Source organism: Monocercomonoides exilis, assembly GCF_001643675.1.
Source record: "Monocercomonoides exilis strain PA203 chromosome Unknown scaffold6-2077815, whole genome shotgun sequence".
Taxonomy (NCBI): Eukaryota; Preaxostyla; order Oxymonadida; family Polymastigidae; genus Monocercomonoides; species Monocercomonoides exilis.
Genome location: NW_027150551.1, coordinates 476,570 through 504,136, shown reverse-complemented (window position 1 = coordinate 504,136; position 27,567 = coordinate 476,570). Strand labels below are relative to the sequence as shown.

At 40.4% G+C, this 27,567-nt stretch overlaps 2 protein-coding genes across 2 annotated transcripts in view; one reads left to right on the top strand and one right to left on the bottom strand.

Moving 5' to 3' along the window:
• Positions 1 to 253: 253 nt before the first annotated feature.
• On the top strand, positions 254 to 1,189 carry MONOS_1420 (putative galactoside O-acetyltransferase; the record flags this gene model as incomplete). The annotated part of the gene is made up of 4 exons (XM_067866982.1): positions 254 to 300; positions 375 to 432; positions 493 to 525; positions 593 to 1,189. The coding sequence occupies 4 exons, from the start codon at positions 254 to 256 to the stop codon at positions 1,187 to 1,189; spliced, it is 735 nt and encodes a 244-aa protein (XP_067733740.1).
• A 379-nt stretch (positions 1,190 to 1,568) lies between these two features.
• Positions 1,569 to 27,567, bottom strand: part of MONOS_1421 (uncharacterized protein) — a gene marked incomplete at its 5' end in the record, with an annotated part of 29,149 nt that continues 3,150 nt past the window's right edge. Inside the window, 2 exons of the mRNA XM_067866994.1 lie at positions 1,569 to 16,484; positions 16,560 to 27,552. Coding sequence (XP_067733739.1) covers positions 1,979 to 16,484; positions 16,560 to 27,552 — 25,499 coding nt within the window. The 3' untranslated portion in view covers positions 1,569 to 1,978. The remainder of the gene's footprint in view (positions 16,485 to 16,559; positions 27,553 to 27,567) is intronic.

The following is a 27,567-nucleotide window of genomic DNA, read 5'->3' as shown; positions in this document are numbered from 1 at the left end:
AAATCATGAAAAACACAAAACATAATCCTTTTTTCACATTTTTTTTTTGAATTTTTTCTTTATCTTTTTATTTTTTATATAATATAATTTAATTTTTTCAGTCTGAAAATGAATTTAAAGAAAAATTTTTTCTAACATGAATAACAAAAATTATTATTATGGTTATATTATAAAAATACTAAAATGACTGAGAATGTGTGTTATATTAGATTTATTTTATTGTAGAAATTAATTTATTGTTATTAAATAGAAAATGAAAACTGAGAAAGAAAAGATGTTATCGGGAGAATATTTTATGGCGTTTGCATTCAAAAAATAAAATTTTCAATATTGCTGTTTCATTACATTTCCTTGAACTTATATATTTTTTGTAGTGTTGATCCAGAGCTTAATTTATTGAGAGACGAGTGCGTTTATGACTTTTGCCCTTCTGTATGCAAATTGAAAGATTTGAAAGATTAAAAATTTTTAATTTATTCACCTCATAATCAGTTGAGCCGTATTATGCAAGATCCTATAAAAACAGTATGCCTTATGAAATATAAAAATTTACAAATGCATTCACATTATTTTAAACAATTTTTTAATTCAGGCTGATGAAAAAAAGATGAATATTAAAGAACTTTGCCGTGCTCACTTTAAGGAATTTGGGGAGGGATCGACACTCCTTCCTCCATTTTCGACAGATTTTTCTTGTTTTATTTCTATTGGACGGAGAGTATTTATAAATAAAAATTGCTCATTTTTAGATGGAGGAGGAATTACAATTGAAGATGATGTATTTATTGCTCCAAATGTTAAGTTAATGACCATAGGTCATTCAACGAGGGCTTCTGAGCGTTGCTTTCAGCGTAATAGCGGAGATGTGTACAACATTGGACTTCCGATTCGTATCAAACATGATGCATGGATTGGGAGTGGTTGCATTGTGAAGCCTGGGGTTACGATTGGTGCTCGTTCTGTGATAGGAGCAGGGGCTGTGGTTACTCATGACGTTCCCGACGACGCAGTTGCAGTTGGAAATCCTGCAAAGGTCATTCGACTTATTGATAACCGTGAAATTCTTGATATTTCGAAGCTGGAAGCCGAGCTATTGGAATTAAAAGAGAAAGCAGACGCAACAGTATCATCTATTCGTTCATTAGAATTCACACTTTCTTTGCAGAAAGAATTGCAGAAGTCGAAATAACACCTTTATTTTCATTGACTTCTTTTTTTTTATTTCAGCGAAAAATATGTATATATTAATATTTTTGTGGTTAAACCATTCATTAAATAGATTTTTGGATATAATTTTAATGCATCCTTACTAACTTTCTCAGCTGCCAACGAGCAGCATTTATGTTCCTATTTTGGTGCATACTTTTCAGCAATATGTAATACCACATTCTCTTTAAAATTTAGTTTTATTCTCCGTTTTTAAATTGAAAGAACATATTCACATTACGAAAGAAATGCCCATTTCATTTGCATTAAACATTCATGAACTGTATAACAGCTTTTGAAATTATTTCTAGTTTTTAAAATGAATAAAATTAACTTCATTTCCAACCAAAATGGCCCAAACATTCGTTTCTTGTATGTGTTATTTTGTAAATGTTGAAAACTGAAATGTTATTCTCTTTCAAAAATACATGACAAAAATGAATTTCAGTAGTATGAATTTTCAGAGTGAGACTCTTTTTCAATTAATTCTTTAAAAATTCTAGAATAAATATTATTGATATTACAAAATTACTCCGATAAAAAATAATTTTTGAAAATTTGCGAATGGCCCGCTTCATCAATTAAGGTAAAAGCAAGACAAATGCAAATCGAAATGAGGATAAAAAAAAATTTTTTTTTAAAAAAATAGTCAGAACAATATATCTCTAGTGTTAATTGATTTGCTCCAAATAAATAATATTATCTTCAAAAAAACGAACTGTTAAAACAAATTCTTAAATGAAACAGAAAAATGTTTTTTTTTTTCATATTTCTATAACACATCAGCAGGCATGATATTAGCATCGATTTTAATTGATTTTTGAATTGCATGTTTTAACTCTAAATTGCTCTTAATTTTGTCAATAACCAAACTTCGTTTTTGCTGATCGGGAAAAGACTGATTGAATATCTCTACTGAACTTTCCTCTTTTGTAAAAACATCTCCATCTTCACTGTAATTTTCTTCTCCTTCATCAACATTATTAAAAGATGAATCACTTTCCATCTCTTCCAAGTATTCTGAATCATCTGAGACAATACAAAATTCTTGCTGTTGTTTCCACAAATTTGTATACTGTTGCATATTAAAGAAATTCCACTTTTCTTCATCCTGATTGTAAACCTGGACTCCAACTGGAACGATAGCGTTTTCTCCATCTTGATTTCGAATTGTCTTGCAGACGGTGAACATCGTTGAATTAGTATTTGGAACTGGAACATATGAAAAAATAGAAGAATCTTCTCCAAGTTCCACATCCTCGTCTTCCATGCAAACTATTTCTTGTTCTTCATTCAGATAATTTTGAATCGACTCTTCTTGTTGCATACATGCAATTTTCAATGCTTCTTCTTTCAAATGCTCGTCGCAACCCATTTCATCAGCGTCAGGCTCAATATCCATTTTATCAGCTTCCTCATTTTCAGATGCGAAGATTTCTTCATCAACTTTTTCAAACAAAATGTGTTTTTCAGATTTTGATCCATCCAATTCACATTGAGAATCCAAACAAAGTTTCGTAAACAACGTTTGTGCTTCTTTTCGATCAATTTCTTTTCTGTGGCTTTGAAGCAACTCTTTCAATGCAAATTGTGAATTATCATTACCTTTCTTGCTGTCATGAACAGCAGTTGATAGGTGACCAGAATGCGTTGCTGATGCTTTTTGCTTGTCAATAACGCTTAGTAATTTCATGCAATCGAAAGAAACATCAGATAAAGCATTTTCATTCTCAGAAACTTCTAAATGATCACAAATGCTCCGTGTTGACAAAATGTCTACAGCAGAGGATGAAGAGCGAAGAGCATGTGTGGTTTGATGTATAAGTCTGCCATTGTCTATTTGAGAAGTCTTGTTATCGTATTGATACAGTCCAGAAATTGAAGGATACAAATGCCCGATTTCTATACAACTTTCATTTCCAGCTTCAGTTTCATCATCAAAACTTGAATCACAATCAGCACATCCACTTTCTTCTTGATTAGGTTTTGTTTTATTGAATTTTCTTTCTTGATTTTCGAATTGTTCGCTTCCAAAAGTATTTTGACCGGCTGCCACCATTTCATTATTTGGCTCAATGTCCATTCCACCTTCTTCCTCGACTGCCTCATCTTCAACATTTCTTCTTGTTATGATTCTGACGAATCCAGACTTTTTCACGTGTTCGCAACATTTCACAACGACTGGTGGAATAAAGCTCTTCGAAATGTTGCGCACATCACTTTCATCTTCTTCCATCTTTGTATGATAACCAGTAGGTTCTTGCTCCTCAACATCCATCTTTCCTTCTTCACTCTCATAAGAAGATAAAGAATAAACAATCTCATCTGACGCCAACCCCTCTCTATAAGGCTCAAACGTTCCATCCGAAGCCAGTCGCAAGTGCACAACTTGTTTATAAGGATTTCTTTGCTCTGTAAAACTCGAAGATTCATTCTTAGCGAACTGCTCGAAAGCGTTGCGAAGCAATGAGGACTTTGACAGAGCAGTACGACCAATCTGTGCTAATGGGCTAAAGAACGAATTCCAACCGAAGCGTATAATGCTAATCAATGCAGCAAAACTGAACGAAAATGGAATCTTTGTCGCAGAAACCAAATGGATAAGTGATGTAGCTGAAGACGAATTTGCTGAAATCAAGTCAACTGTTTCATTCTCTGTTGAAAGAGGAAGAGTAACCTTCACATTTGATGAGCAAACACTTGGCCATTTCTTACGCAGAACAGAAAGAAGATGAGTTTGAGAAGGAATATCTTCAAGAGAATACGATTTTTGCGCTGTTGTCTTTTTCTCATGAGGATCAGCATCGACATTTCCTTCAACAGAAATGCTGTTGTTCCTTTCTGTAATAACTGTACGAAGTCTCTCTTCTCTTTCTTCCAACCAGAGCTGCCGTTTGATGCGGCGTTCTGTGTGACTGAGCTCCACCTTCTCTGCAATCGCACTCATAACCATCACCCGCAGAAACAGCCTCACCGAACGGGCAATGCGGATGTACTGCGATTGCTGCTGCCGAAGTTTGAATGAATGAACAATGTGCTGGCGAATGGATGGCGCTACAAAAGACGGCAATGAGAGGAACGATTGGATCTCATACGGCTGCGGGAGAAGCAGATACTCTCTCATTTGAGCAATCAGCTGCTTGACTTGTGCCATAAGAGGCGCAGGAATTGGAATAATTGGACGAGCTGGCGAAGCAGTAATTTCACTTGAATTTTTGTCAGAAGCATTTTGGTGTTGTCCATCTTGAGACCCTGAAGAAGAAGAGGAAGATGATGATGAACTAGACGCAGGCTGAGAAAGAACTTGCACCGATCGCGATCCCATTGCAGCAGAAGAATGCATTGAAGGAGAAGGAGCAGGAGTTGGTGTCGAAGATGGCATAATCCCGACTGAAGCACCAGGAGTGGGACTTGGAGAAAATGAAGGAGTCGGAGTAGTTATCGAAGGCGTAGAAGGGTTCTCAAATCCGGGAGCAGTGGAATGAGAAGCATTTGGAGCGTCAGCTGATCCCGGAGAGACAGGCAACGGAGCAGAAATTGAAGTAACAGAAGTTTGAGGTACATTTGAAGAAGATGCATCAGGAGAAACGCTGGCTGAGGAAGAAGGAACAGGAGGCATTGGCTGCTGCGTGTGTGAGTCGTGATGAGGAACAAGCTGAAGAATAAAGTTGTTTGGATCAGAGATCGACTGAACAGCAGAAGGAGGCGGATGAGACTCTGCAAAGACGCTTGACTGGCCTGCAGCTGGCTGTGGCTGAGAATTGAGTGCATCTGTTTGCTGAGTTCCAGAAGCAGCAGAGGTTGCATTGTCCTTTGCGGAAGATGCATTTGCAGGGAGCTGAGATGTCAGCCCTCTGCCAGTCGAAGGAGTTGAAGGAGGTGTGGTTATCGGAGCAAGCACAGGCAGCCCAGAAGTTGATGAAATAGCAGGGGTAGCTGTAGTGGGAGTGGCAGAAGATGATGGAGAAAGAGAAGAAGAAGAAGAAGAAGAAGATGATGATGATGATAAAGCCGTTTGTGCTGTCTTTTCCGAGTTTTGACGCTGTTGGCCAGATCTCTCTGCAAACCATCTCTTGCGCTCCATGTTAAGTTCATTCGTCACTCGCAAAAGTCCTTCCTGAAGCACATTCTTTTTGTCACGTGTAAACTCTTCCCTCTTCCTCTTTGTTCTTTCAATCACATCCCGCGAAATAGTGCGAGCTGCCATCGGAGCAACCTCAAAAGGAACTTTAACCAGAATGTCCAGCTGCTGCATCTTTTCTCTTACATTGTTTGTGACTGGCAAGGCAACCGTTGTCTCGTGCAAATCCAGATTTTCCATCAACATCAGCGCGAACCACCGTCTCATCGAGAAATCTACTGGAAACTTTCCCTTTTGCTGCATGTTGCGGTCGAGTATGTATTCCAACACACACACAGCAGCATCTCTGAACGAGTTATGCAGAGAAGGCCCACCTTTTGCCAGAGAGCCAACAGCCGTAATCACTTGCGCAAGCATCTCGTCCATCTGCAAATTCCATCGAAGAAGAGGCTCTTCAGACCCAACAGCACTCGAATTTCCAGGTGGCGAAGAGTGAAGCTGTGGAAGCGGAGGATATGTGTTGTACCAGACAGATTCTTCGTTTAATGTTGACTTGTTCAATGCAGAAATCGAATCAGAGGTCTCAGATGAATAACTTGCTGACAGGAGAAACGAATGAGGAGATATAAACTCAGAATTCCTGTTTCTGGCAAACACATCTGGATGCTGTCCCTGATACATCATCAGCTGTACCAGATTAGTTTGAGGTGGAATTGGATCCAAAGAAACAAGAAACGTCTGCGAGCGCGTCAATTTCAATGACAAATATCTCAGCAGATGAATTGAAGAATAAACATCCTGGCTGAATTGAATGGGTAATAACGGCCAGTCAACGCTGAATGGAGATTTCACAGAGTATTTGTGTCTTCGTGGTTGGATTCTTTGCATCAGAAAACTTTTCTTTTCTTGGTTATTTGCAGATGCTGTTTCATTATTTCCATTTGATTGAGAGGTTGAGGTTGTGATAGTTTGACTTTCTTGCGCCGCTTCCGAACTGACAGAAGAAGGTTCAATGTCCATTCTGTTGTCATTTCCATAACTGACTTTCTGCTCCGGCAAGCTTATTGAATTTTCTGACTTATTTCCATCGGCTTTGTTGCTTGCATTGTTTTGAGGAGCTCTATCAGAATTATCCAAAGAATTAGATTTTTCAAGTGAAGCAGATGACTCCGCTGCTTGAGCAACACTCTGTGCCTTCTCACTGAAAGTGTGATAAACCCCCTCTTTTTCCAGAAGATACGTAATTGGTCGCCTCAGATCTTCATAATAAACATGTTGTTTTTGAGCAATTTGAATATATGCATGAACAGTATCTGTGGAGACAAGATTTGCTTTGGAAAGCTTCTGACTGATCGTTAAATCGCCAACAGAAGATGAGGAAGAAGAAGAGGAAGAAGCAGTTGAGGAGGAAGAGGAAGAGGAAGAGGAAGAGGAAGAGGAAGAGGAAGAGGAAGAGGAAGAGGAAGAGGAGGAGGAAGAAGAAGAAGATGATGATGACAAGGTTGTTATTGGGGAATTTGCAAGTGCTGATTCTATTTGAAACAATTTTGAGGAACCTGAAGAGAAAGGTAGATGCCTCTTTAATTTCCCATCTTTCCTTGATGAATCTGCAATGGAAGAGCTGTTATTCCCATTTAATTTTTCGATTGCTTCTGTATTTCTTTCAACTTTCGTATCATTTTCATCTGAATTCTTGTTTCTCCGATAGCTTCGATCAAAACTCGAGCCACCAATCTGCGGGGTGGCATCTTCAGCTATTTTGAGCATCTTGACAGGACATGCACTGCTTGCTATTTCTCTCATCGCAGCAGGAATAATCTCAACCAAACGATCAACAAAGTTCCCACAACCAGGCAGTTCCTTCAATGACAGCAGCATCGAAACAACAGCAGGCGGAAGCAGATGGTTGTTCTGCAGAAGACACAGAGATATTTCCAGCAGAAGGACAATCGCCCGCTCCAACGCAGTCAGACGCTTCGGAAGTGGGAAAGGCACTTTTCCTCGTCTTAGTATTTCCAGATGAATGCGCGAGACGCCCCGCTGTGAAACCAGCAAAGATGATGCTATTTGAGAAATCTGCTTGGCAAACGCGACTTGAAGCTGGTGATTAATCAGAGGCGTGAAGAGCTGGGCGAATGACTGATCAGCAGTAAATGAGAACCTTATGGAATCAGCAAACTTGGGAAGATTGCTGTTTCTGAATGAAAATGAGTCTGTTTCCTTGCTGCTTGCATTTTGATCTGCCATTGATACCCAAACGCTGTATTGAGCCACATCACAAATCAGTAAGTGATTTTCTTTGCTCAAGTCCCAAATTTGTGAATCATCTTTCTGCTTCTCCTGCAAAGCGGCTTTTCTCTGTCCGTTTTTATTCTCTTCCTTTTCATTGTGCTTTTTATTTCTTCTTAACTTTCCATCATTTTCATTTTGGTTATTTTCTGAGTTATTTCCTTTCTTGCTTCTCTCTTCTTTTTCGCTGTTAACATCGCTATCCTCATCGGCTGTTGAAACATCACCATTATAAGCATTACTATTTTTATTCATTTCCGTTGCTGATAATTCACTACTTATTTCCTGCACATCAATTTCTTCTGATTTTTGGTTCTGTTGCTTTCTTCCTTTTCTTCCTTTGCCTCTTCCAATCATTAGCTTCCTTTCATTAATTTGCCTTTGTAAAGCATCTTGCGATGCCTCTGAAACAATTTCCGATGAATCGATGCTCAAAGAAGATGATGAAGATAACGACGATGCATTTGCAGATTCAGGCAGAAGAGAGGAAAAGCTAATTGTGAGTGGAGAAGAAGATTTTTCAGACTTTGGCGTTTCCGAGCTAATAGATTCAACATTTTTAGGTGTTGTTGAAGGAACCGCAGATTCTTCACTTTTAATGCTTGCTGTAGATGGAGAGGTAGAAAGTGAAGAAAGAGAAGAAACCTGAAGAGAGGAGGGAGGTGGAGAAATCGCCAATGAGGACGATGAAGCATTTGCTTTGTTGGCAGCAGAAGCAGCAGTGATTACAGCAGGCACATCAATTGACGAGTCAGTTCCTGTGCCGTGCAAAGGCGTGCACGACGCCAACGGACTGATCGACACTCCCGCATCACTGAATGACTTCAGATGCTGAGAAGACACAGAAGGCGTAGAGGACAATGAAGATGAAGCATGGTTGAACATAATGGATGAAACAGAGGTCGAATTCACATTTGTTGAAAGGACTGTCAAAAGAGGTGAAGTTCGAGGCATTGCGCTTTTGCCAGTTGAAGCAAAATCTGAATGAGCAAGCAAGAATTCCAAAATTTGTGTTTGGGGCATTACATTCTGCCTCATTGGATTCACCTGATTGTGTTTTTGAAGAGAAGCTTGCTGCGAAGATTGAGAGCTGTGCTGTGCTGCTGGAGAGACAGACAACGAAGAAGGAGATGAAACACTTGCTGGGCGAGCACTGGATTGTTCTGCTGCATTCTCCACAGCAGGAGAAGGGGTGGAGGACGACTGAGCCAACGACGAGTCAGACACTATTGTTGGCTGTAGAGGCGACGAAGACTGGAAGACATTCGAAGGAGAAGCTGATTTCTGTCTTGAAAGCGCATCTGTTGAAGGAGTTGCTCCTGTCTGCAGCTCTTTCTTTTCAGTCTGTGGAGTTGATTGAAGAGGAGAAGATGTTGGCTCAGGTGATGTTATTGCAGGATTTGGCGAGGATGTTGGAGAAGGCGAAGTCAAACTCGAACTTGTTGCAGAAGAGGTGGATACTGTCACTGAAGGAGAAGGCGATGAAGAAAGACCGCCTAAAACCGAAGCTGGTGATTGCACAAGTCTAACAGCTGATAAAGATGCAGATGCAGATCCAGATGAAGATGATGAAGCAGCCTTGCTTTCAGCCAGCTTCGCCTGCTGACTCAAATTCCGCTGAGAATATCTGACATCATTAAGCATCTTCTCGAAGTACATTCTGTGCGAAGCCAGTTTGTCTGTCCTCTGTCTGAATCCTGTTGACGACAATGACCGTGTCTGGATCGTGCTGAACGGCTGCGGGAACTGCGGGAGATAGTTGATCATGGCGTTGGTGGTGGAGCGCAGGTAGCTGTTGAGCCACTTTACACACGACGCAACGGTCAGGTCGCTCAGCTGTGCAGCGTCGATCATGCGCTCTTTGAAGGCCTGCACCAGCGTCTCGTCTTCCACACGGTGGCGGTACTTCGCAATCTGCGCCTCGGTCGGAATCACATTCAGCGCTGACAGAAGGCGCAGGTTGGACGGCTCGATGCAGGAAATGAGGGTGGACATCGAAGGGAAGGGCTTTTGATCGGTTGTTGGTGAGTTGGCTCTGTCAAAAGCATTTGTATTGGCATTAGCATTTGGAGTTGGAGTCTGATTTTGCGATGGAGTCGTTGGGGTTGAAGAGCCTGATGACTCTGCTGGCGAGACTGGTGTTGATGCTAATGATGGAGATTGAGATTGAGTTGGCGATGCAGATGATGATGATGATGATGATGATGATGATGACATGTTTTGAGCAGATGCAGCTGTGGAAGATGCAGTTGGATTTGCAGAGTTTTGAGAAGAAGAAGAAGTAGATGATGATGATGCTGAAGATGATAAAGAATTTGACATCTCTTGCTGATTGGTATTTGCAGGTAATGCGTTTGGAGAGGACGGAGCTGTAGAAGCTGATCCATCATTTTTCATCTGCTCTTTCTCATTTGTCATTTGTCCTTCCTGAACCATTTTATCACCGATCTGAGAAAGAATGATGCTCAACAGAGTTGTCAGCCTCTCTTTCTCCTTTTCAACTTCTGCAATTCTCTCCTTCTTTTTCTTCAGCGATACTTCCATTTCCTCTCTGATCTTTGCGGACTTTACCTTCATCATCCGCAGGTAATCCACATTCAGCTTCGTCCCCGCCGGCAGCTTCTCCCGCTGCAGCTGGATTTCTCTGCTGAGGTCCTCTTCCCATCCTCTTATCCCCCGCGTCAGAATAACCTTCCCTTCAGCACTCGCATACTTGGCAATCTCCCTGTTCACCTCAGCAGAGATCTCAACGGCAGAGTCGAAGAACTTCCGGAAGTAGTTCACACCAGAAATGTTCTTTGCCTTCTGCCAGTAAGCATCGCCAATGGAGGTGTAGTGGGCAAGTGCAGCACGCGACAGCAGCGAGTGAGTGAAAGGAACAGCAGGCGTTGAAAACGTCGTTCCACACAGCGCCTCGTAGTATCTGTTGAAGTCGGCCTGAGGATACCAGCGGAATCCCTTCGTTTGGGAGCTGATGGTGCCGTGAGGAGTGTATACAGTCATGTACGGCATGTATCTAGTCACAATTCTCCGCTGAATGCGAGGCTGAGTCTGAGGAGATTGAGAAGGTGAGGCTGATGCTGAAGAAGAAGCAGGCTGCTGCTCGGTTGTTGAGAGCTTCAGAGAAGACAAGGAAGAAGAAGCAGCTTTCATTGAAGGATTGGATGAACCAGCAGCATTTGAAGGTTGCTGCAGATTTCTGTTTGCCAAAGGGCCTAAATTTGGATTGGGATAAAGTGTGGTGCTTTGAGGAGTGGAGACAGCAGATGAGGCAGAAGATGCTGGTGAGCCATTTGGATTAGGCTGACTGCCTTGCGGCTTGTTCATCACATTCCCGTTTTTGGGCTGAGTCTGAGGAGCTATCAGATTGGTGACGATTGGAGCTTCTTGTATTGTCACGACAAATCCACGGATGGCATTCTTCATCCAGCGCGTTGCTCTGACCCAGCGATAGAGCAGAGGAGTAGGTGTGTCGATGCGCTTCAGTTTGTTTATAAGCTCAGCTGATTCCTTCTTCAGTGCCTCGTTCAGATAATCATATGGAATCAATCTCCGATCCGACAGCTGTTGGATCTGCCTCATAGCAGACGCCGAAGCCTTCTCAGCACCTGCTGGTGCATGCGCACTGGAAGTACCCAAGCCAGCTGATGAATCTGCAGAAGATGCAGCGGCTGTGCTTTCAGAAGGTGTCGGGCTGTTTGCGAAGAGCGCTTCTTCGTCGTTCTCCTGCGTAGTCAAGCCAAGTGTCCGCTTTTCTCTGTCTCCTCTTGATGTGATCCGAATTTTCGTTCCCACTTTCCTTCCAGACATTCCTCTCTGATCAGCACCTGAGGCTGCACCCGCGCCAATTCCAGTTCCTCTGCTTCCTCTTTCGCTGTCGTCCTGCGATTGGCGTGTGGCTCGCCTCTTCTGCCATCCACCAGCAGCTGTCTTCTTCATCTTTTCTGCTCCTTTTCTTCCATGCAATTGACTGCCGCTCTGCTGTTTCTGGTGCGATTGAACCCCAAACACCTTCAAAGTGCTAAAAGGCGGAGGTTTCAAAGAACTAACCAGCTCTCGCTGTGTTTCTGACAAGTTAGACAAGATCGATCCAAGCTGGGCAGGTGTGTTCCGCCAGATCTCCTTTCGCACTGTGGAAATGACAAATGTCTTCATTGCTCGGAGCAGCTGCTGTTCGGCAGTTTCAATCTGCGGAGGGATGCGGCGGCGCACGATTGGAGGAGGCAGACCCAAAACTGACTGACGAATGGGGGAATGCAATGATAAGTTGTACACTCGGAGTAAAGAGTTCTGACTGTTTCTGTTATTAATTGATGATCGAAGAGGAACAATTTGAGAAGATGAGCTGGATGAATTGTTTGGATTTGATTGATCCATTTCATTGGAATTGCTGAATGATGAATATGTTGGATAACCATGTGACCCGCCAAAGAAAAATGTTCGTATTTTTGGCAGATCAGCAGATTTTTCGATTAAGCCATCATTCACATTCTTCTGTTTTGACAACAATGCAATTTGTGTTGAACCAGCAGAAGAGTTTGAGAAGTCGGATTGAGTTGAAGAAGGTGATAAAGAAGGAGAAGGAGAAGGAGAAGCAGGAGAAGAAAGAGCCGAAGCAGATGATAGACCAACAGGTGAAGGAGACGCTGGCCGTGATCTTGCCAGAGGAACCACAGAATTATCCATCGCCGAAGTGGCTTCATTGTTGACTGTTGAAATAGTTGAAGCAAAAGATGTAGCAGATGTTTGGCTTCTTTCCTTCTTCTCTTCATTAAGCTCAGCCAATATCTGTTTAATCAGATCGCGAACGGAGTTGTTGAATGCCATTTCGTTCTTTGCCTTTGCTTCGTTCAGCGACTCCATCAATTCTGCATTCAACAGCGTCGCTTTGCTCCAAATCGCCTTTTGCGCCTCGAAAAGAGCAGCAAGCGAAGACACGTGCTGTGTGGACAGGTCGCACGCCAGCTGTTTTCTGTCGCATTTTTCCAGACACAGCTGAGGCGATACGGCAATTGAGGCAGAGGCAGAGGTAAACGATAAGGAGGACTTTGGTGTTGCAGATGCAACAGGTGTTGAGGATGCACTGGGAGATGAATCAGAGGAAGAAGAAGAGGAGGAAGAAGAAGAGTCCAAAGAAGGTGAGTTGGGGTCTGAAAAGAGGGCTTGGTAATGAGAGTGGGAAATTAACTGAGAAGAGGATGCATTTATGCTTTTGTGCTTTGAATTCGAAGATTTGACATTTGAACCATTTGAGGACTTCTGGTCGAGCAGTAACGAAGATGTGAATACAGATGCATCGTCCACAAAGCGAATCGATGATGAATTCAACGGCGGAACAGCAAACTTTGGCATTTCCTTTGGACTGTTTGTGTGTTCGTCCTTTGGAGCTGGTGCTGTTTTGCTGTACATTTCATGCAAAAGATGCTGCTCGCGCGAAAATATGTATGCGAACTGAGGAAGAAGCAGATGATCTCCCAAAGAAAGCATGCGAGAAGGAGAGGGGACGGTGTGCATCAGGCGCCTCAGCTCAGATGGGGATAAAGGAGAAGCAAACTTAGAGGAGATTGAAGAAGGAGAAGGAATAGAAACCTTGCTGGATGCAGAAGGTGCAATTGAAAGAGAAGTTGACGCAAATGGTGAAGAAACAGCTGAATTGAACTCTGATTTCACTGAAACATTTCCTTCTTCTGTTTTCTGAGGCAATGCAATTTTGACGTCCTCTTCCATTTGAATGCTTTGCTCTCCAAATTTTCCATTTTTCTTTGTTTGAGAAATATCATTCTTGTTATTATCAAAGAAGTCATTCGCTTCATCATTTTCTTCTTCATCTTCCTCCTCTTCATCTTCATCTTCATCATCTTCCTCTTCGTCTTCATCATCAATATCATATTCGTCTTCTTCATCTTCTTCATCAATACCCAATCCAAACCCTTTGAGCATTGAGGAATTAACATATCCCAAACAGTATTGATTCAAAGAACCACTTCTGTTGTTTTGCCAAGTATTGTTATTTCCTTCATGATTTCTTGTCGAAGCTTCCAAAGACGGTACAAATGCTCTGTTTTGTGCATTTGCTTCATATGCAGAAGAAGAAGAAGAATACGCAAATGGATTCTCTTCATTCAGCAGAGAAGGTTCAGAAATGCCACATCGCTCCATTTCTTCTTTGATTCTGCTGTTTGCTGCTCGGATGGCTGTGTTAATAGCCTGGGCTAAACCACTGCGATAAGATAGAGGATCACACTGGTCTTCATACAGGCCAGAAGATGAGGGAGATAATGAAGAATCAGCAGCATTTGGATCAGGCGACGTTGAAAGTGAAAAAGGTGCAGACACAAATGATGGAGTGACAGATGCTGAAGTGGCACCGCTCAAAGATGACATGGGAGAAATTGATGGTGCAGAAGGTACAGGAGAAGTGGCTGTTGTTGAATAAAGTGCTGAAGAATTGCCTCTTGCATAATTGCCAGACGAATTAATAGGCACAGATGCAGCAGCAGGATACGCTGGAAGCTCCAGCGATCTCTGGGCGCTTTCCACAGAGTACGAAGAAGACGCAGCCAATGCAGCAACTGCAGCAACAGCCTGCTGAGTGCGTCTTCCGCCTGTTCGTGTCTGCACACGCGATGCAACAAATGGATAGTCGCCTGGCTCAGACAAAACAGGAGCAGCGTGTCCGTCTGCTCTTCTCTTTGCAATCAGGTTGTTGAAATTTGAGATGGCGTAGTGATACTTTGAAGACAAATGATGTGTGGAAGGTGAAGCAAGATGAACTTGTGAGGCTGTTGCTGATTGAATGATGGCGCAGGAAAGAGGAGTGGTAAGCATGGAAGACAGCTGCGTTGTGAGGGAAGATGAAGAAGGAAGGCTTTTCAGCATGGCTGATGTTGATGAAGCAGATGCCAATGAATTATTTCCTGACGAATACCGAGATGAATAAGATAAAGCTGATCCACTCTCCAACGAGAAAGGCTGTCCTGACAATCTCGTTGCCGGGTGCAGATATGAACTGCCTGTTGAATGCAGCGAAGTCATTTGACTAGACTTCAACTGGTTTTGCTGTGATGCTCTTTTGACGTAGAGACCAGGAACTCCAGAGAAGTCAGTGAGTGGATTGGCTGTTTGCGTGAAGTTGGCAGGGATGTTGCTAACTGTCCAGAGGCTGTCTGAAAGGAGTGCTGTTTCAGATGAAGGAAGAGATGTGGATGAAGACGGAGGTGATGGAGTGTGAGATCTTTGAGAATAAGTTGATGAACCATTTTGAGAGGAGAATGTGTTCGAAGGAGAGATAACAGAAGATGAAGGTGATGTTGTTGCAGACGGAGAAGGAGAAGTAGAACGAGAAGAGAAACGCTGATTTGAGTCTCTTTTAGTCTTTTTGTCGTTGCTCATCTCTTTCTCTCTCTTTTCTGCCTCGTCCTTTTCCATTATCAGTTCAACAAGCACTTCCAGAACATCCGGATGATCCAAAAACAGCATCACAGGCGGTTTTTTGTTCAGTTCTGTGATAGCATCCCTTACTCTTGTCCTCCAAATCATTGAAAGATGGGGGTTGTACTTCTTTGAGAAGCACCATTCGACGAATCGCAGCAATTTTGACATGTTTTTGGCAGAGAGCTCAAAATTCTTTTGATTTGACATCAAATTAGAGGATGTGACAGCCGCTGAATAAGGAGAAGAAGAGGAGGAAGCAGGAGAATAAACAATCAGACTATTTGAAGCAGATGGCGAAGAAGGCGATAAAGCAGATCTTCCATTGCTTGCATTGAACTTCGATGACTGTGGATGCGAAGCCTTTGGATGGAATAGACTGCGCTTGGCAGCAGAATCTGAATAAAGAGCTGAATAATAAATCAGAATAATCTGCAGTTGAAGTTCAGATGCGTTGAAGTGCTGAAGAAGTGACTTGAACACAAAGCAATGTGGAGACATCTTCTTTTGCTTGCTGCTTTTCCGGTTAAATTCGTTCAACACATCCGACCAAGGGGCCACATAGTTCTCTATTTCTCGCAGTCTTCTGCTCGATCGCTGTTTGACCAGCTTGTTTCGATCAACTCTGCTTTGCTTCTTCATTTTCTCCTTCATTTGCTGCCTCATTGCATTCTCTTTCCTCGATTCCCTTGCAATAAACGCTTGCGTCTGTATTTCAATCATTTTTGTCTTCATTTTTTCGGCCAGTCGAGCAACCTTCTTGTTTTCTGAGTTTATAGACAGCAGAGCATCCATTGAAATAGCTCCAGGCTGCTGCTTTGACCTTGACGCTGGATGTGCTGCAATTAAACTACGAAGAGCGTCTTCGCCTTTCGCTTTCACTTCTTGAAGGCGCTTAAGAACGATCATTGACAGCTGAGCACGGCGCTTGGGAACCTCGTCAAGGGATGAGAGGCGGAGGTTGCTGCCAATCAGCAGAGAGGAAGGCAAAAGAACAGGAAGGATAAACAAGGATAAAGGAGTTGAGGCAGAGAAATGAAGTACGTTCTCTTTGTCTGCTGTATTCATCAGAAGTTCAGGTGTTAAAGACAAACGAGAGAGTCGCTTGACAATTCCGTTGTTGTTTGCTCTGTCTGTAATTGCTTCGTCCCACAATGAATCATCAGAATCAGAAGGCAAATCTTGCAATTCAAATGAACTCATCTTATACTCCTTTTGCTGAAGAACTCGTTGATAACTTTGCTTTTGTTGTCTTTTCAGTTCATTTTCTTGTTCTTTTTGCTCCAAAATTTCAGATTTTCTTACAGGCCTCTTTTGTTTGATTGAAAGATGTGATAATCCTCTTTCAACTGATCCAACGAAAAGCGATGATTCTCCCACAAATTGTATGCTCTTCTCAAGAAGATACCTTTGAGGTGCACTTGCATATGGAGAAACAGAAAGTCTGTGCATTTTTCTTGAATGATTTAACTGTCCACTGAAATTGTTGTTTTCAGAAGAATTAGTATGCCTGTGATTGAATGAAATTTCAGGTGGATTGACGAAGAAATACTGTCTCCATGCTTCAACAGAATGATGAATGGTAAGAATTGCTTCGTACAGCTTCCTCAGCTCATCTTGAGAAATTGCATTTTCATTTGGTATCACTTTTTGAATGTCTTTCACATCCAAAGAAGCAGCTGGTTCAACACTTTCTGAAGATGCTTTGTTTGCATCTTTTTCTTCTTTCAACGAATCAGTTGGCTGCTCATCACTTGAAAAAGGATCATCCGTCTCTGTGTTGTGATTGCTGGAGTCGCTGTTCAAAGAAGATGTCTCTGAAGGCTGTTGATTCTGTGGCTGCGCGGCTGCATCAGAAGTTACAACAGAAGAATCGGAATTTAAATTGGATGAAGCAGTAGGTAAGTTGTTATCTTGGCTTATTGGATTAATCAAGTTCGACGAAGTTGATTGTTCTGTTGATGATTGAGTTGATGGTTGGCCTGATGCTTGTAAAGATTCATTGTCTGCTATCATTCCATTTGGTTGTGTTTCTGTTGTTGAAAATTTCGTCTTATCATCCAATTCCATATTTGATGGAGATGAAGATGTTTCAGAATCATTAGCATGCTGTGGCTCTTGAATCTGAGAAGAATCAGCAGAATTGATGTTCTTATGCTTAGTCTGGTTTTCATTCAACAATGCAACTTTTGAAATTGCAAGCTGTTTCAGTTTCGTTTCAAGAGAGCATATCAACCGATTGTTGATGAAACCAGCCATTTTCTGAGAGGCTGACAAACGCCGAGTGAACGAAGGAGGAAGAAGAGAAAGAGGCAGAGGTTTGTTCGCAGGCTTTGCTCCTTCACTAAATGGAACAAATTGTGAAGCAGTTGATAAAATTTCAGAAATAGAATGCTTAGACGATTCAAGTTCCACTCTTCCTCGATTAAGCATCTGTTTAAAATCAGAAATTAATTCGTTTTCAACGTTCACTGAGCTATTTAACTGTGTCTTTAATTCATCAGAAGCACTTTTTGGAGACTGAATAAGGGGAGAAAAGCTATTTGGATTGATTTCTTTTGAGCAGATAATATCGCTATTGATTCCATGTTTAATTGAAGGAGCCGAAGACAAAGGATTAACTTCAAGTGAAACAATACTTTCTTGATTTGCTGTACAACCACCCTTCAAATGCTTTCCAATTCTCTTTGCTGAAAGAGCGTCCGAGTTATGAAACACAAATTCCATGGAGCGATGAACATCCAACGAAGCCAAATTTAGATTCTGCTTTGGATTGAATGAGAAGAACTTTGCAATTGAATGAATTGATGAAGGAGTGACAGAGACATTTACAGCAGAGGCAAACTTTGATGGAGAAATAGGAGACAATATTAATTGTGAAGAGCTATTTGAAGAATCTGAGTGCAAGAAATTGTCAGAAAGAAATGTTACGAATTGCGTAGCTATTGAAATTGCAGTTGCTGCTCCTATAAACTGGGAGATGCTAAGATATGAAAAGATTGAATCGGAATTTTGAATTATATCTCCATTATTTGAATTCATTTGCGAGCCTTGCTTTTCATTTAACTTTTCAATAATATCTAATTTGTCCACTTTTGTCAACTTGCTTTGCTTTTCTTTTGAGTTCAGCACAGTTGGCAGTTCTTGTTTCGTCTTTGGAGCGCATATATCTGTTTTTGCTGACTCATCAGGGTTCATGAAAAAGAAAACAATTCGAGCAATCTGAAGCGCAAGCTGTGAACGCAAAGACTTTTTCATCAAATAAATTGAATGCGCTGTCTGTGATAAAGCATTAACAGAAAAGTTTGTTCTCAAAGATGGATTGGCAAGTGCAAGAGATGCTAAATCGAATGTTGACATTGGCCGTGTGATGTTTACAGAGTTTAATGGCCTCAGCGGCTGGGATAAATAAGAAGTCGATAAAAGTGATCTTCCATTAAACACTTCGTGTAGAGTGACCAAAGGATGATGTGTCCTTGATAGGAACTGGAACGTGGAATAGAAAATGGATGCATAAAATGACATTTGAATGAAACGGAGAATGTTGTTATTCTTAATTTGCAATGGAGTTAGCATAGCTGAGTTAGTGCATGGGAAAGATGAATAGTGACCAATATGCATTATTGGATTAAAGCATCCATTTCTCTCTAAACGAGCAAGAGAATCAAAAGAATGAGCGAAAAACGAATGAAAATACGAAGTCGATGCAACTGTTGATGACAAAGTTCTGAATGTTCGAGACAGAACAGTATCTGTAGAATTTGAAGAGTTAAAGCATCGCTGTGATAATAACTTGTGTGTTTGAATCAACTTGTCTTTGGGGCAATCTCTTGCATTCAGAGCATGGAGCAATGAAGATTTTGATGAATCCTGTTCCAATTGCAGCTTTCCAGATTTGCTTTGAATCAATGGATTAACTCCTTCTTCCAAAGTGTCTGATGCTACAATCACAAAGATGCTCATCCCTTGATTCACATCATCTTGAGAAACTTGATCAGTAGAAGAAGATTGCTCATCAATTAATTTGCACTGTGTCCAGCACAAACGCTTGAAAAGGTTTGCAATTCGAGCATTGATAATGGAAGGAGGATTGCACGTTGTTAACGATGCAATTTCATTGCCAGAAGAAGAAATAAGAGAATATGATGACTTCGTTTCAGCATTTGAGTTATTTTCATCTTTCGATGAAATCTGACCAGAAATAGTTAAGTTTTTGAATGTTGGAACCTCTCTATGCACAACTGGTGAGCATGCATATGATCTCAGAAGTGCTTCAGGTGATGGAGGCTGATCAAACACAATTGCAGCTGAAAGATGAAGACCTTCAAGAAAATACGTGGGGATAACAGAAGATCGAGATGCATCTGCAGAAACACGGCTGTTTTTCTGTAAATGGAAGAGCATCTCTGGTGTTGTGTTGGAAAACGTGGTGAAAAGTGAAACAGAAACAAGATTTTTATGAGTTGTGCTTTCGAGTTGAAGCTCGTCTTCGAAAGAATTTAGAGAGCAAAGTAACACAAATGATTCCAAACGATCTGCATGAGACAAAATCCATTCATTTTGTTGAGCCATTTCGGAGTTCGTCATTGAAGATGTGTTGTTAGCGTGTATTGTTTCATTCTCTGAATCAACATCCATCTTTATAGAGTTCATATGAGAAGACTTATTTGATGAGCTTTCACTTTGGCTGAAATAGCTTGACGGAAAAAACTGATAAAACGGAATATTCACAGCTGTCAAAAAAGATGACACAAGTTCAAATGAAGCATCTGTTGATGTTAACACAAGAACTCGAGATTGCTGCTTTGAAGAAGTTGAAAGATTTGTTTTATTATTATTAATTGACGAATTAATTGTATGAATAGTTTTTGATGAAGAAGCAGGAGAAAGAGGAACATTCGAAAATATCAAAGAATTCTCCTTAAAACCACAACATGAGTGCAAAAGTGTGTACAACGATTGCAGTTTTGTCGAGGCTGCAAACAAAGCAGAGTTTGGAGAAGAATTCCGATTTCGAGAAAAGAATGGGAGCAATGCTGAAGAAGGCTGTAAAAAGCGCCTTATATTCAGCTGATTTTGGTATTTATTAGAAATTTCTGGGCTTTTATCTGATTTTTCAACTTCTCTTTGAGAATCTGAATTTTTGCGTTTTTGCGGACTGCTTGACAATTTAACGGACTTTGAATTTTGTGGTAAAGTTTGTGAGCTGTAAACTCCATAAGAATCCGTTTTTCTTTCGATTTTATTGGATGTATCGTTAACTGAGGAAAATAATTCTGATGATTCAAGTTGTGTTTCTTTCAAGAACAGTTCGTGATTGTGAGATATTTCTGAAATTGAAAAATTAAACCGCAGAGGTTCATAGGAATTCATTGCGAACGAATTCTTAAAGAATGAATGATGAGCATTTGAAGGTGTGACTTCAGCAATTTGATTTGATTTATGTTTCTGATTGTGCGAAGCAAATGATGATTTTTGTGTTGAGGAATTGCCAGAATGTTCAAAAGAATAACTCTCTAATTGTTCTCTTTTGTTCAACAAAAGATTAAGATGATGAAGAGATTGCACTCCTTCATCAGCGCAAAATGCACTGAGAAGAATAGGAGATTTAAACAAGTTGAATAGTTTCAATTGAGATATTGTGAATAAAGGATTGATTGTAGATAATGAGTGATTGTTGATCTTGTCAATATATTGAATATATGAGGCTGAACGTTCTGTTTGCGAATGGAAATTTGAGTTTCCATGAACATCAGGAATATCTTTTTCTTGATTCTCACTTGGTGATTTCTTCCATCCTCCCATGAAAAAGCCAACTTTTTTGGATTTCTTTTCTGATTTTTCATTCTGAGATTGTTTTGACTTTTCATTTTTTGATTGACCAGAGCCAGATTTCTTTGAATTTGATCCTGCTGGCTCTGACTGAGAAATGCGAATGGAAGATGAAACTGGATGCCCAAAAACAAGTGAGGAAATATGTGAATTGAATGGATGTGCAGATGAAGAAAGACCGAATGATGATATTCCTGACATATCCCTAACTTTGGGCAAGCCTTTTAATTGAGAAGATGTTTCAATGTATTCGTCAGAACATTGAATAACGCGTTCAAAAGAGTTGTTATCAAAATGAGGAAGTAAGCTAATCGGTTGTGAAGGCAACATCATCACCCTCAAACAATCCAATCCAAAAATTGGAGAAAGAATTGTTGAAGTCACACAAGAAGTGTTGTGAGAAACGATACTTCGCTTTTGTTGTGTCCTTGATAATCTGCTCATTTCAAGCTCAAGTTCATCTGTTGTCGAATTGCTTTCATTAACTTCCTCTTCATCAATCTCCATTGCAATTGACTCGTTGGATGAATCTCCATTTTCTTTTGATGATGATCGTGAATTTTCTTTGTTCGTGCTTATCTCATAATCAATATCCATCGCTCTGGTTTTTTTGAAACAGACGAAGTGATCATCAATTTTGTCTTCCACATAAACAAATTCTTCTTCATCTTCCTTTGATTCATTTTGTTCGTCGTCTTCAGAGTCCATTCGACTGTCATCCAACTGATCATCTTCTTCCAAATTTGAATTAAGCTCTGTGATTCTATGTGATAAATTGTGTGTTGGTGCAGCTTGTGGAATAAATGAAAAAACTGAATAGAGATAAGACATTCCATGTTCCCATGCAGTACTGGCAAGATCCCTTGAAGTCAGAGTGAGAAGAGACCGAAGTGCTGAAGGAAGAAAAAGAAGAAGCTTTTTCATTGCGCTGCGTGCATGGAAAGGGATGCGGAGGGGGGATGACGATTCTGAAGATAAATTAAAGTTGTTGTTGCAATGACACAAAGCAGTTTGGAGAATGCTGAGAGATTTGATAGAAAAAACTGATTGGTTTGATGGATGAGAAACATTTGACTGAAAAATGCTGACTTCATCGCATTGAGCAGAAAGATATGGAAAGATGACCGGAACGCTTGAAATCTTCCTTCGCAAATCTGAAGCAATGGATGTATCTAAATTGTTCTTTGTCAAATCGAAAAAAGGCTGATAAAAATAAAATTGAGAAGGCATTAAAAAAGACATTGGACGAGTTTTCCTTGGAAAAGATGTATCTGCTTGAGACTGAGGAATAAACGAAGGAAATCCAGTGACTGTGATTGCATGAAGACGTGATTGAGTTGTCACAACAGATGCAAGCAAGTCCCTTTCTTTTTGCAATGCGTCAGAAAAAGAAATTGATGATTTCTTTGTCTTTGTGCAAGAATTGTTTGTTGAGTTGGCTTTATTATCAATTGCACACAAACTGTTTTGACATTCATTTCCATTGTTTCTGTTGAATTCCTCAGCGTTTCTGCATTGAGTGGTATATTCATTCAGTGAAGGCAGAATCTTTCTCTCAAAAAATTGCAACTCATTCAAATAACGCTCTTTCTGTGAATCGCTCAAAGGAGTACGAAATAAATGGAATGTTAATGCAGACTTATGAGTGTTAAAATGCGATGTTAATAGATGAGAATTTTCAGTTCTTGAAAATAAATTCTCGTTTGACTTGGCCAAGCATTGAACTTCATTACAACTTGCAGAAACCTGTCCAGCTGTATTGCGAATAGGGCGAACAGGGGAGCTGTTTGCCAATGAATCAAATGAAGTTGATGATTGAGGAAATGATGCAGCTGAAGAGAATGCTTGAGTTGGATTCACAATCTGTGACTCTACATCCTCCCATCGTCGTTTGAGAATAAATGGCATCAACATCAGCATTATTTGTGATGCATCAACAGTGATAAACCGAGAAAGAAAAGCAGCTTTCTTTTTCAGTGTATTCAAAGTTCTGTCATAACTGTTTTCATTCACTTGATAACTTGACGATGACACAACTTTTGGAGAATCATGTAATTGTTTTCCAAATAAAGAAATATTATTCACATTCCCAGTTTGCTGATTTTGCGATGTCTTGCTGGTTGATAAAGAATTCAAAGAATTATTCGCTGGGGAAGATGCAACCTGCTTTTGCGAATCATCTGAAGTTGATCTGTCATTTCCAGCTGATTTAATTCGATTTTGTTTGATAACTTTTTGTATCGATCCATTACCATCAGTATAAAGTCGAGTTACAGTTCTGTTTTGATTGTGGAATGTATTTCTTCCCTTTCGAGACTGTAGCAAAAGCTGCTTGCTAAGCTTCCAGTTGTCTGTAACGATTCCTAATGGCCCAGGAATCTGTCCTCTAATGCGAAGCTGGAGTTTAGGATCTTTCTTCATTTGAAATGCTCTTCCGTGTGATTTGTATTCTCTTAAATTTTCTGCATGTCTCAAATAATTCAAGTTAAGTTTTGGAAAAGATCGCTTGTGAAGAGGGCCATTGGAAAATTGTGTGAGTCTGGCTGTTATGATTGGCTGCTGTGTCATCTTTGAGACAACCACAGCAGAAGGTCTGAGAAGAAGAAGCAGTGAGAAAATAGAGCACAATGATGATAGAGCAGAAAGAGACTCAGATTTGTTGAAAAATGATGGAGGAACAATTTTTGTTGGTTCATTTTCGCTGGAGTTGTTGGAAGAAGCAACAGAATATCGCTTCAGCTTTCTTTTAATTGAAGAAAAAGAATTTAATGCATTAAAAGAGTATTCTTTTGGAAAAATTGAATATTTTTCTTTTGTTGTTAAAGGATTCGCATTCTTCATTGATTGATAAATGCATCGAGGAATTTTCTCTCCTCGAAGAAGATGGAAGCTCGACACAGACAAAGCAGAAAGCGACTGTCGAAGAATGATAATACGCTGCTGAGATTTTGTGAGAGCTAAAAAGGGATGGACAAGTGCAGCTTCGGAGATTATTGAGTCAAATTGAGAAATAATTTCATTAAAATTGCTTTGAGCAAATGATGAACTATTTGCATCATTGTTGTTTTCAAATGGCAAATTGTGTGCTTTGATTTTTTGAATGCATTTCATTCGAGTCTCAAGCTGTGGAATAGATGGAATCTGAACTGATGCATTGATAGAGAGTTCCTGTAGTCGATGATGAAGATCAAGAACAATCGTATCCCAGTTGATTGACTGCAATGACAGAAGTTCTGGATTCACACTGAGAATTGAATCGAGTAAGCATGCAACTGTTGTGGATGTCGAAGAAGATTTTCCGAATTTATTTTGCATCAAATCATATCCATTTGAAAGGGTGGAAGAGTTTCGCAATGGTGTTTGCGATTTACTCTCCAAAGTGGTTGAAAAAGACAACGAAGAAGTACTTGTTGATGATGGGAACAGCAACCCGTCTGGATCAGATTTTACAGGATGCTCATCTTTCTGAGCAGTTGCACTCTCTGAGAAAATGTCGTTGGACGAATTAACAAAAGATTTGTTGATAAATTGTGATAATTGGATGTTGTCGTTCTTATTGTTAAACCATTTTGCGAATTCGGGGTTCAGAATTGTTGAAGATAAAGTTTGTGAAAGAAGACTTAATGGAAGAATGAAAATACACTCTTCGCAATCTTCAGATAAAATAAGTGATTGTTTGTCTGCTGATAGTTGATTCGAAGTCATTGAAGAAGATATTGGTATTGATAAATAGTTTATTGCATCATCACTGTGAAAATGCTGTGTTTCAGATGATGCATTACGTTTATTTGCGAAAATATTTGGCATTCTATTTGCTTCTTCATTCAAGCTAGCTTCAAACAAACTAAATGGAGATTCCTTCATAACAACACGATGTAAGGAACCATTGTTGCTTCCAATGAAACCACATAATTGCTTATTCATTCCCAACTTTCCATCTTTTTTATGCATTTTAACTTCCTTTTCAACTGATGAACTTGCTTCCTCTTCATCCATTGCATATCTTTCAGCATCTTTATTTTTTTCATCCACATTGTGAAACAGAAGTATCACTGTCTTTTGATTTGGACACCACTTGTGAGCTTCTTTAGCCCAATGCTTTGCAACAGCGAGAGTCGAACAAACAACAAGATATCTGCATTTCATCAAATCTGTATTGCTTCCCTGAGTGATCTGTGCTGCATTTTCAACTTCCATTGAAGCAGAATCGCGAGAAGAATTGCTGCTTTTTTCACGATTGTGTTGGCGTTTTGCAGAGAGCGTTCCAAAAAAAGCCAAAATTGATGCTCTTTTCCCCAGTCCGCTTTCATCTGCAAGCACCACACTCATTTTCCTCTCATGCATTTTCATCATCCAGTTCACGGCAGTCTGTTGAAAACAACGAAGAAAAAACTTTTGAGGTTGAAGAGCTGAATGAACAGATTCTTTTGATTGAAAGTCATTATGAGACCTGCGATTGTTACGAGATGGCTTTTCATCCACATCTGAAAGTGGCTGAGGAATTCCATCATTCGATGAAGCGTTATTAACACCTCCTGAAGAATAATTTGATGAAACAGATAAACTGAGGGATTGCAATGATGAAGATAAACTTGATGAGCCAGCGTTGTTTCCTTGTGGGGAATACAAGTTTGCAGACAAACGCTCTCCGTTTTTTGTTCCATCGTAATCGGAAAGAGGATGAAATCTCTTCACTTTCAATCCGTCTGTGAACAAAGATGCCCGAACTTTCAGCGCATAAGTAACAGTCGTTTCGTCCTTCTGAGCTGATGAAGAGTGAATACGAGCCGCTGTTGGCGAAACAGACAATATGTTTGAATTACTGATCTTAGCTAAATTCAATGGAGATTTATTTGGTTGATTTGCTCTTGGTGAATCAATTGATGAAGAATTGTTTTGAATATTCTTGTTTGGAGTTGATTCAACATTCGATGGAAGTTCGCCATTTTGCCTTGAAGCAGCTGACACAGGCTCCAAAGGCACAAACTGAACTGCATTTGGATCTGTGTCCGACTGCTCGATAAGAGGTTTTGGCTCGTCTTTCAGTTGAATGGGTTGTGCGGATGGCATTGCAATGGCAGTGTCAGTTGAATGCGGAAGAGGAGTCGTGGCCGTCTGTTCTGCTTCATCCAAAACTGAAGGAGCTTCGTCTTTCTCCTTCTTCTCATCTTCTTTTGTTGTGCCAACAATGTTGTCAATCATTTTCTCGTCCATTTCATCAATCAATTCAACCAGTCTTTTCTGTGCCAACTTCTTTTTCACCTTTTCGCATTCAAATGGTGAAAGTCCCTCATAAAACGCAAACTCATCTTCCACACGAAGCAGCTCACGCAGAATCAAAATCGTTCCGTGTGGCAAGTTTTTCAGCTTTGCTTCTTCTGTTCTTTGCATTGGCCTCAAATCTTCGTCGCTGATTTCCCATTCGTCTCGCTCTCCGCTTTCCTCCCCTTCTTCTTCATTCTCTTCTTCCTCTTCTTCCTCGTCCTCTTCTTCTTCTTCAATTGATGCTTCATCACTTTCATCTCTGTCTTCTCTTAAACTTCTCAATTCCTTCTTGCTGCTTATCGATCTTCTTCTTCGTTCATTCCGTTTCTCTTTCTCTTTCTCTCTTTCTCTTTCCTCTTCTTCGTCTTCTCTCTCTTTGATGTGCCTCAATTTATCCATCCATTTCTCTTTGTGTTCAAACCACACATCCGCCACACATTTAACAATCTCCTTCAACCTCTGTTGCTTCTTCTTCATAACATCTTCAACACAAAAACAAACAGCATCTTCATTAGGCACAACATTTTCTTCTGTGTCTTTCTTTATTCTCTGCAAATATCCTTCAGAAATTCTGTTTGAAATTGAGATCTGCTCATCTTCAGTGAGTTTTTTGTTTTTCTCGTCTCTTTTCATCCCGAAAAGAGTTATTTCAACCAGAACACAACACTCTGCCGGGTCGTATCCGGCTGTGCCTTGCCGACTCTCAGAGCTATTTTCCTCCTCCAAATTCATTCGATAGTTGTCTTCAGTTGAATAGCTGTCGCCAATCAAAATAGACAGCAACGATGAAAGAGGATCTGAGTAATCCAAAGAAGTGAACGTGGGCGACAAGAACCCGCTGGAAGAAACTGAAGGTGTGGCAGAGTGGCCAAAGACAGGAGAAGAAATGAGAGAAAAAGCAGAGTCGAAAGAAGAAGAGGAGGAAGAGGCATAATTGTCATAAGGAAGTGTGGTTGGAAAGAAAGAGACAAGATATTTGTAAAATGAAGGAAACACAGATTTTGGACCAGGGTTTGACTGGAGGGATTGCTGTTGCAATAAAGAAGACAGAGAAGAAGGCGCTGAAGATGTGAGAGAGGAAAGGGAAGAAAGAGAAGCAAGGGAGGAAAGAGATGAAAGAGAAGAGAGAGAAGATAATGAAGGCAAAGATGACAAAGATGACAAGGAAGAAGGAGAGGTTGAACGAGGAGATGAAGAAGGTGCTAAAGAAGTTGATGAAGATGAAGATGAAGATGATGAAGATGATGAACTTGAAGTTGATGTAGAGCTTGATGGTCGTTTAGGTTTGACTAACAACTGCTTCAGTTCTTGCTTCATTCCGCTTGAAGGTGTCTTTTCATCGGGTTTTTTGGAGCTACCAGATTTCCCTTTTTGTTGATTGTGTGCAGCTTTGCTTGAACCAGAAGAAGTTTCTGGCAAGTTCTGGTCATGAAGACAATCTCTCCACACTGAAAGAAAATGAA